This window comes from Tamandua tetradactyla, chromosome 13 (genome assembly GCF_023851605.1).
Source record: "Tamandua tetradactyla isolate mTamTet1 chromosome 13, mTamTet1.pri, whole genome shotgun sequence".
In the NCBI taxonomy this organism is placed as follows: domain Eukaryota; kingdom Metazoa; phylum Chordata; class Mammalia; order Pilosa; family Myrmecophagidae; genus Tamandua; species Tamandua tetradactyla.
The window spans coordinates 89,997,706-90,014,171 of NC_135339.1; the positions used below are offsets into that span (position 1 = coordinate 89,997,706).

At 43.7% G+C, this 16,466-nt stretch overlaps 1 protein-coding gene across 1 annotated transcript in view; it reads left to right on the plus strand.

Moving 5' to 3' along the window:
* DOCK1 (dedicator of cytokinesis 1) overlaps positions 1 to 16,466 on the plus strand; it is a 564,538-nt gene that overhangs the window by 487,863 nt on the left and 60,209 nt on the right. The window contains exons 37-38 of the mRNA XM_077126402.1: positions 1,303 to 1,393; positions 5,327 to 5,446. Of these exons, the coding sequence (XP_076982517.1) occupies positions 1,303 to 1,393; positions 5,327 to 5,446 (211 nt within the window). The remainder of the gene's footprint in view (positions 1 to 1,302; positions 1,394 to 5,326; positions 5,447 to 16,466) is intronic.

Sequence of the window (16,466 nt, forward strand, 5' to 3'; positions counted from 1 at the left end):
TGATGCCTACAGATTGAGTTTAGTGGAGCTCCCAGATCTGCTCTCATCCCAGACAGATGCAGTTTTGTGGGGACACAGTTAGCCAGCTCAGAAACCTAAACATTCATGATTAATTCACAGGGAATCTGCACCTCTTCACTAACTCACGCGGCCCTCTTCAAAAAAGATAACACCACCAATTTTAATATTTCACAGTAATGCATGCAATCAAATGAGAAATTCAGTTTTAAAAACTTTACTAGAAACAGGCAATATACAATTTTTCTGTCTACTCCTACTTTGATATCACATCCCGTGTTTTCTATGCCTTTCTCCCATGCAAGAAGAAAAATGATTTGTACTGCCTGTGGATTTTTTTTTTCTTTTCAGCAGTTTCATTGAGATATATTCACAATCCATCCAAAGTGTCTGCTGGATTTTGCTCCCTTACTTGCCCTACTTACTAGTTGGTTGTGATTGAGCCCCTCTCTTTCTTAGTCACACCCAAAGTTCAGTGTCAACAATTTGGCGAGAATTCTTGAATTTTTAGAAGACTAGGGAAAGGATCTAACCCACAGGCATTAGTATTTAATGATATATTTTTTGTATCAAAAGTGATTTTCTAATTTTTTTCTTTTACATGGGCAGGCACCAGGAATCAAACCTGGGTCTCTGGCAGGGCAAGTGAGAACTCTGCCTGCTGAGCCACTGTGGCCCGCCCAATTTTCTAATTTTTAATTTCCAAATTTTAATTTTTTTAATTTCTACTTTAAAAAATAAAATACCAATGAATTTTGTGGGAAAACAATGAGTTGGCTTCTTTCATCCAAGATGTAAGTTGATTTAGGTTAAAAAGTTGGATCACTATTTCTCCAAGACGGAAAAAGTCTTTTCGTCCATTTACTGCCATCATTGGAGCTCTTTACTCTTATAGGATTTTATTTTTATGGATTTTTTTTTTTTTTTTTTGCATTCTGATTCAATAGTAATGTAGGAGATTACAATCAAACTTTGTTCGGTTTCATTTCAGAAGTTTGAGGGAAAATCTGGAAAAGATGAGATGTACTGACAAACCTTGAAATGAAATCCTACCTTCTTGTATCATCTTCATTTTTGTCCTGAATAAATATTATTGTTTATTACTATTGTTCATTTTTCTTCATACGCTCTGCACCAAAAGTTTTCAAGGCAGCATGAATTATGAATACTATAAAAAAGAAAGTATTGATATGATTTACTATTGAGGGAAGAATTTAGCTCTTGTAATCTTTAACACAAATTCTTTTGTGACATTTTTAGAGCACCTCTCTTTTTTCATCGCAGGTATTTGTACAAGCTGTGTGACCTGCACAAAGAGTGTGACAACTACACTGAAGCAGCTTATACCTTGCTCCTCCATGCAAAACTTCTTAAGGTAATAAAAGTTACTGTGCGCTTTACAATTCTGTCATTCTAAATTCTAGATTGCTTAAAATTTTATTTTTCTGTGACAAATTTTACTAAACCTGTAACTTGGGATTTTATGGATATTGACTAAAAGCAATGGCATAAACAAAAGCATTTAGCAAGCACTTTGATGGTAGATTCTTCCCTGCTGAATACAGATTTAACAAGATGTGACAGCAGGCTATCACCAAACATCATAAGCACCAATCATTAGGCTAGCAGCTACCAGCATGTAACAGATCTGCAATTCCTTAGTCATGCCCACTGGACTCAGATCTGGTGGAGAGCCACATCAGTAAGAAGAAATTTCTGTAGAGCAGCTAAGCAGTAGGATGAGACATACCCCTATTTATCTTAGCATGAGTGTAGGGACCAGATCATGACTTTTCTCTCCATCAGTTCACATTGACACCTCCTATTAGTGTCTTCTGCCTAATTCTCCTGGAGAGTGTCACTCCTGAGCACAGATCTGGCAGGACAGCTTTCAGCTCCCGGTAACCACTGGGTATATATTTTTGTTTGTGTGGTATATTCATGCCCTCCCCTAGCCCGGTGCCAAAACAGGTAGTCATACAGAGTCGACTTAATAAACAACTGGATATTTGGGTTGGTGGGTGGATGGGCGGATGAATGGATGGAAAAACATCAAATGTGCAAGTAGATGATCAATGGAGGGATGTGTGGATGGGTAAGTATGGATGGGCAGGTGGGTGGACGGGATGGATGGATGAGTATGGGTGGGCAGATGGGTGGACAGGATGGATGGATGAGTATAGATGGTTAGATGGATGGGTGGGATGGATGGATGAGTGTGGATGGGCAGATGGATGGACAGGTGGGTGAGTGAGTGTGTGGATGTGTGGGCAGATTGATGATGAATGGATGGGGACCTGCTACACAACCCTAATTTTATACTTTAAAAAACTTCATCAAGTCATTAGATTATAACTCATGATGTCCTTATTAAAAATGGAAAAAGTATTAACTACATAATCTAGAGCAGTTGAGAGAATTAGAATTTCTTTAGCGATGCTAAACAAGGATGCTCCTTCCAGGGACCATTTTTTCAAACCCAGACTAGCCCCAAAACACCAAAAACTAAATGAAAAGAAACCAGATAAAATTCCACTGAAGCAGGCATCAAGCAATGTCTATTGGTTAATGAGAGGAATTAAAGAGAGTACTGTGTTAGGATGTGAAACTCGGGAGAATCTTCCAATCTTTGGCCTGAGATCCTGAAATTTGCCTTAGCTTCTGTAATACGTATAGACAGGATCCATGAGAGACATTCGAGCATAGAAATTTACCTCTGCCTGCAAACCAAATGGTCTATTACAAAGAAAGCACAGGAAGGCTTGGCTCAGTCTGGCCTCCTCATCAGTAGTCCTCCTGAGCCTAGCTGTAGAAGAACCCCATCGGCCTCTCACATTATGAAGCTCTCCAAAGGAACATAATTTATGAAGACAGAGATTCCAGTTGGTGCACCTGACGCCAGCTGCTACACTGTAAGTTGATGTTCTTTGTTTGTCAGAAATCCACGTTTCAGTAACAAGGTATTTTTACAAATGTAATAGTATTTTTTCTCTACCAGGGAAATTAAAATGGGGTTGACAAACTGCTCACTCTCTTTCTCATGGAACATAAACTTTTATACATTCATGTGTATGTAAAACACATATGTGTGTAAACATATCATTTGTTTAATCACTGGGTTTATTGAGTACAGATGGGTTTGTCACAAACCACATGATGGTTTGTTTCACAACCCAAATCAATAAGTCCAATTGCATTATCTTTTTTGCAGGGGCACTGCATTTTCCAGTTAAATAGTGAGCGTTACATAATCTCTCTCCATATCTTTTACACTGTTGCATTTTGCAGTTTTCCTAGATAGGTTTTGATATTGCTATAAATGTGAACTCACACTAGTTAACCAATTGATGAAAGAACATGATTTGCATTGTTATGAAAATTCTTCTTCAATATGATTGTATATTCTTATTTGTTAACTGAAAAATCTCAAGTAAATCTCTTCTTTTTGATTCAAGATATTTTGTCAAAAACAGGAGCAATCAAAACATTAGTCTTTAGGGCAGACAATGGTGGTTCAGTGGCAGAGTTCTCACCTGCCATGCTGGAGACCTGGGTGCAGTTCTTTGTGCCTGCCCATGTAAAAAAAAAAAATTAGTCTTTAGCCTAACAATCAGCTCATTGTATCTCAATGTTTAATTGGAAGGTATGGGGGATTTTAACTTCCCTGTTCAGTATCTTAAAAAAAAAAAAACAGTGATTTTAAAATTCAAGGAAGTAATTTGAATTCTGAACATTCTTTTTGTTATTTATCTTATTGTAGGTACATTACACAATCATCTAAAAATTTTACTTTTATCCTTCCTCTCCCCCTGCCCCAATAAAAGTAGAAACCCAGCTTTGTTGTGAAAACTCCAAAATTAATAAGTTGGTGAATTCTAACTATTGGGATATGCAAGTCCAATTTTAAGGTGAAAAACTGTTGACTCCTGAAAAGTTTCTCCCTTTTAGTGAGGAAGCCATCTGGTCTCCTGCTTTGCACATTATTCTTTGGAGCCCTCGGGTGTGGTGGGAGGTGCTCCAGGGTCCCTCTGGGGTTGGGAATTTGGGGGGTGGGGACTTGCTGTGCACTGGACTCTGGTATGGAGGTCTTGCCAAGTTTCCCTTCCCCCTGCTCCCCGACTGACCATGCCAGTCCATTTGTCCTACAACCACAGCTATTCTAGGCATTCACCCCTGTGCCATACCCCGCCTGAAATGTGGCAGCACAGCTGTTCCCATCAATCCAGATGTTGCCTGCCCAGCCCTAAGCCCACCAGGGCCTCACTCTTTACCCTCTCCCCTTGGTTGAGGGCTCTCCTGTGGTCCAGGCAGCTAGGAGCCCATTCCCTTGCTCTGTAGACCCCCCTCACTATTCTGTCTTAAGCCAGGGCCAAGCTCCATCTCCTTACAGCAACTGATGAGCAAGGCCATTCTACTTATTGCCTCCAGTGAACCATCCCAGACTCCCCCTAGTCTAGGATCATGTCCTCTCCCTGAGATGTCCATGAAATCTTTTTTGCGGTGTTGTTAACTATCATTTCCCTTTAATTTGTGATTGTGCTACCTCTGGAAGTTCCTGGAGGTCAGGCACCTTCTGACTCATCTTTGAGGCATCTTTGCCTCGCACATAATAGGTCTTCACCCACTATGTGTTGAATTTGATCGAACCCTGTATGTAATGCCATTGATCTGCTAAGCCTAAATTTAAGACTTTACCTGATTTATCTGTCAGACACCCTTGCCTTCACTTTGGCCCATCTCCCCACCTTGTCAAGTCCTCTGCATCTTCAGTCCACACGAGACTTCTACCACCATGTCCACACTTACTGAGCCCTGGCCCTATGCCAGGCACTGTGCTTAGGCTGGCCAAAGGAACAGAGGCACCTGCCTGCCTGTAAGAAGCCTTCATCAAGTCCCTTTCTTTATGAATTCTAAATGTGATCTGTGCGCCTTCTTTGTTGTTGATTGACGTGTTGAGTGAGACCAGAGCCTGAAGAGGCACCACTTGAGACAGTCCAAAGCCGCCTGGCTCAAAGTCATCCCAGAATTCCATGAGGCGTTCTCAGCCAACTGACAGTTCTGTGCTTTCCAGAACCTGCTGGAATCCTCCTCTGCATGAGTCAGGGCCCAGCTTTGCCTCCCTCTTGTCTTCCATTCCTCCCAGGCTCTTCGGACGGAGGTCTGCCCGACTCTGTCCACCCACGTGTCCCCAGAGTCTTGCCCACGTGTGTGCCCCCAGCGTGGAGCTCACGTTGCCGTCTGCTCCCTGTGGCAGGCAAACCACAGGCTGCCCTGGCCTCATCCCGCTGATGCTTTGCTTTTGTCTCAGTGGTCAGAGGATGTGTGTGCTGCCCACCTCACCCAGCGGGACGGCTACCAGGCGACAACCCAGGGTCAGCTGAAAGAGCAGCTCTACCAGGAGATCATCCACTACTTCGACAAAGGGAAGGTAAGGCACGAAGCGTTATTATCGGTTTTCCTCTTTATGTACACCCACCTACATACCGTCAATACATTTGTTAGCACACAGCATTTGAAGATTTGGAAATTTGTTACAAGTTGTACGTTGGAATGTTTTATGCATGGTTCTTCCACTAGTACTTACAAATAGATATCTTTAAAAAAAAAAAAAGGACATAAGGACCAAAAAAAAAAAAAAAGGCCCTGAGTTTTTATAGTGCTTTGGTGGGGAGAATCACATCTGGACCCCCTGATTTGGAGGTGTTTCTGGGCACTTAGAGCTAATGTGTCCCTTTGGTGGCTTGTATCTTTGATAATCCTGTGTTAGAATGGATATTGCTCCACCTTGGCAGCTTCTAGATTGAGTGGCTCAAAGAAAACTATATATTCAATTGACTTCTGCTAAAAGGAAACCCGCCATCGTTTTAATCAGTACTGATTAAATTTTTATACATCTCACCACGGTAGCTCTCGTGATTCAGATAATACCTTAACTGGAAAAAGTCGCAGCTTCTGCTTTTTAAGTTCCTAAACTCTGCCACCAAAGCGTCTTTGGAGCTCCTTCTGTAGCTGTATTGGGATTCTTTACCCTTCTCGGTGACCTGCTTGATTTTTCACTCTGAGAATAGTGAACCAGCGGCTCTCTGATGAGCCCACTCAGAAGTGTGGGAGTGGGAGGTCTCTGTGGCCACAAACCACCCCTCCTGGAGAGAGTAGTTTTGCAGAGGTCCTGTGACCAACCAGCCCTGGATTCTCCTCCCATTTCAAGGGTAGTTAGTGTGTGTTTCACTTCTTTTCTACTGTCTTTGTCCCATGAAAAAAAAATTCCCTGCATAGCACTTGGCCTGGCCAGTGAAAATAAAGAATCAGAAATGTGTCATGGATTGTACCCAGGCCCAGATACAAAATGTATCTATTCCTAAATCTGTTCCTAGAAACGCGGGGCTTTCATGGTTCGGGCCAATTACTAAATGTTCATTGGTTTAGCCAGGGGAATCTTATTTATTGGCAAACTGCTAAGGAAAAGGAGCTGACTCAACGCTGGCGTCCCCCAAGGTAGCTTTGTGGCTTGACTGTGTACTTGGGATGGGCAACGGAGCTGGCGGAGCAGAAGGTGGGGAGCCCCGGGGTCAGAGGTCATCAGGGGCTGAGGGTGACACTCAGAGAGGGGGCTGAACCCATGGCTGCACATGCTGACAGCCACTGCTAGGTTTCCTTAGGTGACACCCAACATTTAGACCTCATTTCCCTCCCTTTGTTTCCTTTCTTCATTTCTATATTACAGCCACCCTGCTCCATCTGCACCCCCAAATGCACCAGCCCCTGTGCCCCTGCCCAGCAACTTCTGCTGCCCCCATCATTTGTCCCTTTCCTTCTGGTCTCAGCTTCAATATAACCTCTTCTCCAATGCCTGAACCACCCTCTTCTTTCGTGTATAGCGCTTAACACAGCTTGCAATTATATGTGTGCATGTTTAGTCCTTTAACGCGCCCCCCGCTACTAGGCTGCAAGCTCCATGAAGGCAGAGACCACATGCGTCCATTCCCCACACTGCATCCAGTGCCCAGAGCGCAGCCTGGCACACCACAAACACGTGGTGGGCATTTGCTGAATGAACGAATGAATGAATGAATGAATGGGTGAATGTACAAATGAATGAATACCAGGCCTTTCGGAGTGATTCCTGAGAGATGTGAACTGATCATTTATAGCAGGAGACTTGGCCTTCTATAAATTATAAATCAAAGAAAGACATCATTTTTTCTCTAGCCAAGTTAGCCTAATATCTTTTGCTATTTAGCAGTAGTGCATTAAAAAATCATATTGAAGAGAAAAAAGGATTTTTTCATAACGATGGTTCTCAGCCAGGAGCACTTTTGCCCCCGGGAGACATTTGTAGTTGTCCTGACTCAGAGGAGGAGCCTGTTACAGGCATTTGGTGAGAGGGAGCCCAGGATTTTATTAAACATCGGACAGCACACAGGACACCCTCTCCACAAAAAATGTTCTGGCCCAAAATGTGAATAGTGCCAAGGTTGAGAAGTCCTGGTTTTAGAAAACACTAATTCAAGTCACAAAATATTATAGGCAAAAAATAAAGTTGGCTGTTGCTGTTTTGGAGGAGACATTGAGTCAGAGTGTGTGTATTTGTTAATTAAAGTTTGGGAGGATTGTCTTCACGGTAGCTATTCAAGTTGTATTGGTAAAAACGGATTGAAAAGCCATTTCTGAGCATCTGTAATGTTTCTACTGGGATTTTAAAGAGTAACAAAGGCCATTTATCTATCTAAAGCTAAAGTTAGACTGAGTAGAGATGAGGGAGAAAATTTGATAAAATGAAATGTGAAGTGCTTCGGTGATTAGTTGCAAGGCAGAAAAAAGTCATTTTAGCATTGACAAGCATTACATTTCCCCAGAAAAATAGCAGTGGGAAGCAATTATTCATCTTCTGTATCAGTCAGGATGGGTAGAATATGCTGGAATTTCACCCACCTGAAATTTCAGCGGCTCCAAACAAAACAGGTTTATTTTTCGCTCCAGCGACATGTCCATCCTGGGTGAGAAGAGCCCCTGTGTCTCTGGGAACGCAGGCGCGGCACTTCCACCGCAAGCAGTGCCCCAGGGAAGGTGCTCTGAGGACTCGCCTGCCCATCTGTGCCCCTGCCCAGGAAGAACACATGTCCTTGGCTGATATGACTCACAGGGCCAAAGTGGTCTCGGCGGCAGTGGGGAAGGAGAGGCAAGTCCCAGCAGCACCTGCCTCTACCACAGCATTTAATTAAACGAGTGGGTCGGGGCTCTGTTCAAGGCAATGGAAAGGTTACTCTAGAAATTAGCCGAGCACACGTACATTCTAAGAAATGTAATTTTCACATTCATCTCCCGACAACTGTGGCTTCCCATGACTGGAGATGTGAGAATGGAGATGTCTCAGCAATCTTCGTGTTGGGCCTTGACCCCAGGCTTCCTCATGGTTTAATTTCCTTCTCTGGAAAAGGAGAGTGCGGGGATGGTGTTGGCAGGCAGGGCCTGCTGCAGAAGCTGCCCAGAGGGTGGGCTCCTGTTCCCGGGGTCTAGGATGCTGGAAATCGTGCCAGGTAGAGAGTGGGGGAAGTAGATATCCCAGCAGAGGATAAAAACTGGACCCTTTATACCAGATGCAGGATGACTTTCATCTAGGAAAGAAGTCTAAGGCATTGGTGTCTGACCATCTTTGAATACAAGTGGGACTTAGCACCGCAAAGTTCTTCAGGCTTGTAATGGGATAACACAAGTGACTGAGGTCATTGCTGAAGAGTAAGAAGCTTGACTCAAGGAGGCCTCAGAGGTGCACATTCCCATCCTTCATTCCCAGATGACCCCTGTATTAGTTAGGGTTCTCTAGAGAAACAGAATCAACAGGGAACACTCGCAAATATAAAATTTATAAAAGTGTCTCACATGACTGCAGGAACGTAGAGTCCAAAATCCGCAGGGCAGGCTGTGAAGCCAACAATTCTGATGGAGGATCTGGACGAACGCCACAGGAGAGGCTCACCAGCTGAAGCAGGAAGAGCCTGTTCTCTTCTGAATCCTCCTTATAAGGCTTTCAGTGATTAGATTAAGCATCACTCATTGTAGAAGACACTCCCCTTGGCTGATTACAAATGGAATCAGCTGTGGATGGAGCTGACATGATCATGATTTAATTCTATGAAATGTCCTCATCGCAACAGACAAGCCAGCACTTGCCCAACCACCACTTGGCCAAGTTGACACATGAACCTGACCATGACAACACCTATCTTGGGTGAAAAAAAACATGCTGTGACTACTGGTTGGCAGATTATAGAGCCAGTAGAGACCCGGAGGGGGCCTTGCACCTGTGTGACAGTGGGGTCCCTGAGCAGATGGGCCCCTAAGAAGCCACCTCTGCAGCAGTGGGTGGGGCCTCTACCCACACTGTCTGGTACTGGAGCCATGAGCCCTGAGTGGCCACTGAGCACTTGCCGTGGGCCAGTCCAGATTGAGATGTGTTTTGAGTGTAAAATACACGATGTGTAAAAAAAATAATAATGTAAAATATCTCATTAATATATTGATTACATGTTCAGATGAGTGTATTTTAAATATATTGAATATACTATTAAAAATAATTTCACCTCTTTTTATTATTTTTTTAAATGTGGCTACTAGGAAATTTGCAACTATATATGTGGCCCACTTTATGTTTCAATTGGGCAGCCAGTTGATTGGCAAAAGGCTTGTTCTTATCGGACCCTGAGAATGTTTTCTAACTAGTGCATTCATCCACCCGTGTGCCCTGAACAATGGAAGGTTTGCAGCCCTTTGGGGCATCTGAGGCAGCCAGACTTGCTTATGTGCCTAATGGTATGTATCCTTCATCTAAGTGAATATTTGCCAAGCTGAAATTTTTCTAAAAGAATTAGAAAATGGGGACCAAAGCCAGGAAAAATGAATTTGTGCCAATATGTCAAACGAAAGCATGTTAACAAGTGCCAAAATGAACATTTTTTTTGGCACTGTGACCCAAAATCATTCCTGTAATTCTGAAGTAACTGTCAAGAGTATGGTAGATATAGGCATTCGTAATTTTGGGGAGTGGGGGTGGAGTTAATAGGTCCTGTATGGCCTTTGAACGAAAGTTCGATCTTTGAATGAAATATAGACAAGGCAACGGGTAGTGAGAGCTGGTAGAGCTGTGAAGATAAGTCACAAAAAATCAAGAAAAAGCAACATGTCAAAGACAGGGTTTTCTAATACCTCTTTTTTAATTAAAATTTAGAATTATGCCCCTTAGTTATGTTGTTTCCTTTTGTGCTTTGATGAACATCTATTAAACTAGCATTATTACTTTTCCAGGCTCCTAAAGATGAGCCACATTTTCTCATCATGTAGGCCAGGCTCCCTCATTCTCAGTCTCGTTCTAAGATGTACATTGCCCTGGCCCATCTCTGCACTGGGTGCCGCTGAACACAGCAAGCCCTTGGGCAGATCACCTTGCTCCTCCGTCTTACTCCTCCTGAGCCCCTTCTGTGAGCTCCCAGCCACCTCGGCTCCCGTTCCATGCTGCATGGCCTGTTTGGTGGCCACCACAGCCATCCCTGCCCTTCCGCTCCCTGGGCTACTGCTCCGGTTTTGCACTGAGTGGTCGTGGGATCCGCCTTTGTGAAGTACAGTTTGAGTCACTTCAATGAGGGCCAAAACTGGGGTTCCCCTCGCTGCTCTATAATAAGATCCAGACGTCTCACCCAGATCAGGATCCCCCTTGCAGCAGGGCTCTAGTCTTCTGTGTGTGTATCTGGCCTCTTGGCACCCGGAAGCCAGCCTCTGGGATCTTCTTTTGGGCTTCCTAGACCTGGAGTGTCCATGCTCCCTCTCACCTGCCCGCCCTGTGCAGTGGAATCCTTCCCAGCCTGCGTCCTTCCTTCTGGGCATTGTATATCACCTGTCACCTCTCTCAGACATTGCATGTCAGCTGTCTGCCCCTCTTAGACACTTTTTTTCCCTTTAATTTCCAAAATTTACAAATGCTCTATACTCACCAGGTATCCGCTCCTCCTGGTTCCTTCACGCCCCAGCCCTGATAATCTTGAATCTGTGATCTGCCTCAACAAATATGCTATTTTTATATATCTTATAGAAGTGACATCATAGAATATTTGTGCTGGGTCTGGCTTATTTCACACAGCATGATGTTTTCAAGGTTCATCCATATTGTAGCATGGATCAGAGCTTCATTCCTTTTATTGGCTGGATAATATTCTATTGGGTGTAAATGCATATTTTGTTTATTCTTTCATCTGTTGATGGGCATTTGGGTTGCTTCCACCTTTTGTGAATATGCTATTATGAACACTGGTGTACAAGTATCTGTTCAAATCCCTGATTCACAAGGCCCCGCTTGGACTCTGAGCTACTTGAGGGCAGGGGCTATCTTACTCTCTGTATCCCCCACAGCAGGGGACCCTTTGCCACACACATACTGAGCACTCAGTTTTGTTTTGTTTTTTTTTTTATTAAGTTGAACATACTCTGGCCAGTGCTTACACCAACACTTCACAACTGAAAAGGCTGCCAGCACTCGGGCATTCCATCTCTCGGGTGATGGAGTTGATCTGTTTCCTTGGTATCAGTTTTACCTCCTAACCCAGACTCTGAGCCCCTGAGAGGCTTAACCAGTGTGCCTTCTGGTCCTCCCTCTCACCAGCTTCTAGCATGGCACAAAGCCCATTAGGTCACTTCTGCCATTGTGAGCTCCCAGACCTGCTGCCCTAAGGGAGAGCCACGCTCCTTTCCTGCCTCAGATCCCGTCCCTTTGTTAGTGCCACATTTATTGCAGCAGATTTGGATCGAACAGAGACAAATTCTTACAAGAACGGGATCGGCTTTACCTGTCTAGAACCCTCCGTATCTATTAAGGATAGCAGTATTTGGCTGGAATGATCACAGCAGTTTATCGAGTGAGTGAACAGGCAGACAAGCATGCACGGAGGCCTTCTGGCATTGACAAAGTCACCGATTTAGCTGATGACACAAATTTCACCTGGCTCATGCTTTAAGCGATTTCCTACCATGCGTGGAGTTTTCACATCATGAGGATTATTTGGTTTGATTTTACACGTATTTCATTTAAGGGGGAAAAAAATGCAACCCTGGTTTTAAAAACCTGTTAGGGTAAGGAGACTTAATACCACAGTTGAACTTGAAGACTGATAATATCTGGGGACCCCCAAGATTATAAAATTGAAACTAAATGCTACCTCAATTTGACAAACCTGTGACTCGACTGGAACTCCAGTATTATAGAATATCACCTTATGGCCTGTTTCCTTAGGTAATTAAGGGAATCCTCATTGTAGACTTATTATGTGGAAACATAATGCATCCCAGAGCAAATTCACGGTTTTAGGTTTATAAAACTACCCAGGCGTAAGCTTGCAGATACCACGGCAGGCTTGCCTTGTGAAAAGTTTGAGCCAGCTGTTGAAGAGTGGGGGTCCAGCCTCCAAGCTCTGCAGATGGCATCTCGTGCCCATGGGGAGAGAGTTCTGGGCAGAGGGGACTAGGAAAAGAGTGAGGGTTGGATTGTATGAAAAGTTGCTCTACCTTTATGCTTTGAAACCAGCAAAGCTGCATGGATTTTCTGCTTCTTTATATTGAACACTCTGGCCTTTGAATTATGTTCTGTTATCTCTCTGTATTCCTTCCACATGAAATCGTTCTTCTATTTTCGCTTTTCCACTGTTTAAGAAGTTTCAAATGTCTTTCAGCCCAGCTCTTGGCCGTTTAATCTTTTTTCTTTCTCTGCATAAAACGTCATTTCCATCTGTTTCCCTTTTCATTCTTTTATGTTTCTTACTTCCTGTGCTAATAATTACTCCTTGCTCCTTTTCCTTTCCATTTTTACCACCCGTTTGAGTGCCTTCCCGCCCCCCAAAGCCTTCTGTTCAGTTTTATCTTTGCAGACAAGCACTCTTTTCTGAAGTTGCTCTCAATTGTCTGTCTTATTGTGTTTGGTTGAGGCCTAGTAATTTTCAATAAAGCCCTTAATCCAAGTACTTCACTGAAAATTACCAGGCCTCTCTATGGGACATGAGTTGAAAATAGAAGGCCCGCACTGAGGAAAATTGAGTCGGAGTGAGGAAGTCAGTGTGAGCCAATGTTCAAACACCTCTGAAATCAAGGAACAGCTGGGCAGTGCTGACGAAGACGATACAGAGTTTATAGTCCAAGTATTATATGAATCTCTGTAACTATTTTCAACTGGAGGTCTGTTTTCTTCCCTTAAAATAACCTTGCCTTGACAAAGTTCACACTTTGCCTTGCACCCAAGTCAAAAAATGATGCATCTTGCATCATCTTGTGAACTAAAAATAGAGGTTTGAAAGCACGTTTCCATTTTTGATGAAAGGATTGGATTTCCTTTCTGTGTATCCAGGGTGAAGATTTCTCATCCTATGGTTTCCCTTTAAAACCATAGTTATTACTAAGAAGAATTGCAAGTACAATTTAAATGCAAGCCTCTTAAGTGTTTATTCTCAGCATTGCTAAAATTTTTGAAAGTCCTAATATAAGCCAGAATGTGGTCAATTAGGCAGAATTTGGCCTGAGCATTCAAAGGGATCATGTTTGTTATGATAGACCCCTCAAAAAAACGAGGAACCATTTATCATCAAAGCATGTCACCTATACATTTTTAGAGCTAGTCATGGCAACTGCTTCCTCCAAGGTCCCTAACAAGTTTTCCTACCGAGCGGCCTGCTATGCACCCAGTGCCACCCTGCGCACATGCAGAGGGAAAAGGACAAGGACCTGCCTCAAGACACTCCAAGTCAAGCATCATGACTCACATATAAGCAGACGGGCATCAAGTTTACCTGTCTAGCAGGTATGGGGTGATGACTTCTAGGCGGTTGAGGAGGACAGAGAAGGTGACATTTAAACTAGTTCTTGAAGGATGATATAAAGTTTGCCAGGTGATGGGAGAGGGGCAGAAATTCCATAGGTAGAAATAACACAGGTAAAGGCAAGGGGTCCTGAAGATATTTTACTTTTCTAGGAAACCAGAGAAGTCTGTCCATGGGCGACCAAGTAAAAAAGAGAGAAGAGAAGAGGGCACCCCGTGGCTAATGGGCCTCATCATGCTAAGGTGCAATGGGCTGGGGCCTGAGCGAGCGCAGGTCAGAGACCCAGCCTGGAGCCAGGGGTTCTTCATGGGGGTGATGTAGGAGGAGGATGCTTGATTTACTATAGGAATCAAACTGAGTCCTTTAATCATTTTTAAGGTCTCAAACAAAGGAGGGAGTATGTTGATTTAGCAGTTACATGCAGGTGATTTAAAGAAGAAATCTGTGGATGGAGAGAAATGAGCAAAGTAGCAACTACATGATGTTGGGGTGTATTAGAGAATCCTGGACCAGTCTCTGGCAGGGATAGTGGAGAAGAGTGAAGGAGGCATCTAAGAGAGCTTTCAACAAACATGTTGAATTCGCTGAATGGTAGCCTCCAAAAAGTTATGTCCAGGTCCTAAACCATAGAACTGTGGATATGACCTTAATTAAAAAAAAGGTACAGATATAGTTAAGTTGAAGATCTTGAGATGAGGTTATCTTCAATTACCTGGGTGGGCCCTAAATTCAATGACAAGTGACCTTATGAGTAGAGGGGAAGACCCAGACCCAGAGTGGTAGAGGTCATGTGAAGATAGAGGCAGAGATTGGAGGGATGCGGCCATGAGAAAAAAATGCCTAGAGCAGAGCTACTAGTAGCTGGAAGAGTCCGGGAGTATCTCTCCTGACCTTTGGAGGGAGCATTGCCCTGCTGACCTTGATTTTGGACTTCTGGCCTCCAGAACTGTGAGAAAATAAAAATCTGTTGCTGTAAACCAGCCAGTTTGTGTTAATTTCTTATGGCAGTCCTAGGAAGCTGAGACCCACATCAACAAAGTCTTGGTAGCTGGAGATTGAAATTGGAGACATCAAAGATGAAAGATTAAGAAGAACAAGATGGTTAGGCAGAGGTGATGAGTAAGGATACAAGGGAGGGGATGAATGAGGAAATGGAGGCAGATGGGAAATGATGGTTAATCCTCACAGTGGAATGAGAAGGATGGACAAGATAACGGCATAGCCCTTTCTTGTAAGTAGCCCTAAGGATGAGGGAAGAAATTAATTCTCGCTCAAACTGGGAGAATAAATGATAGCACCTAAATTGCATATCTTTGTTAATTCTTTTGAAGAACAATTGGCATTCCATATAGCTGTGACCTGTTTGGAACCAGTTTGACCTCTCCAAGCTTCTCCTACCCCCTCATCCAAGTGCTCTTCATCTGTCCCCATATATTCTGCTTCTTTTCTGTCCTAGGGACACACTCCTCATGTACCTATGGGTGGCTCCTCCACATGTGCCCTGGGCCTTACCATCTCTCACCAGTCCAAGGACATCATGCCAGCAAACTTACCCTTCCCCCTGCAGCTTCATTGTTTTGCTCTCTGTTAACGAGTACCCATTTACCTCCAACCATGTCATTATTCCTCCCATTTTAAAAAGTTTTCTCTTGATTCTACTCCCTTTCTAGATACTCCCCATTTCTCTTCTTTTTGCAACTCCTTAAAGAGCTGCCCACCTTCTGCATATCCCATTTCTCTCCTCCTATTATCTCTGGAGCTCACTCCCATCAGACTTTTGGTTTCTCAGTCCACCAAAAGTGCTCTTGTTAAGGTCATTTGTTGGTGTTCCCCAAGACTAGCCCCAAGTTTGATGATTCACTGGAAGGACTCACGGACTACTCAGCATATGGTCACACTTACAGCTATGATTCATGACAGTGAAAGGTTATGAAGCAAACTGAGCAAAGCAAAAGGGTGCATTGGGCTAAGTCCAGAGAAAACCAGGCACAGGCTTCCAGTGTCTTCTCCCAGTGGAATCATCTAAGATAGCCTTAATTTCCCCAGTGATGAGTTGTGAAACATCTAACCAGGAAAGCACGTTAGAGACTCAGTGCCCTGAGTTTTTATTGAGGGCTGGTCTCATAGGAACCCAATGCCTAACACAAAATTACAGACTCTAAAAAGGGAAGCAGGTATACAGCATAAACCATATTGTTTGTGCAAGCAGTTCAGCACATTGAGCAGTTCTTATCAGTTAATGGTAGGACCCCTCCTGAAATCCAGATTCCCAGATGCCAGCCAAGGGCCAGCCTTGTAAGCAGGTCTTTCAAAGGATGGCAGCCAGGCCTGTCTGATACTTCTGCACATTCTCCAGTGACTCTGTGTTGTGAAAACCAGTGGTCAAGCCTCGAGTTTCTTGACTTCTAGCATCATTTGTCTCAGCTAATGAGCCTCTTCTGTAGACATCCTTCTCTTGGCTCCCAGGTTCTCTCATGCTTTTTGTCTCCCATCTAACAGTGGCTACCTCAGTTCAGTTTCCTTGGCTCGTCCCCAGGGCTCAGTCCTTGGGTCTCAGCCCCTCTCCATCTGTGTTCATATTGCCTGATCCAGATTTGG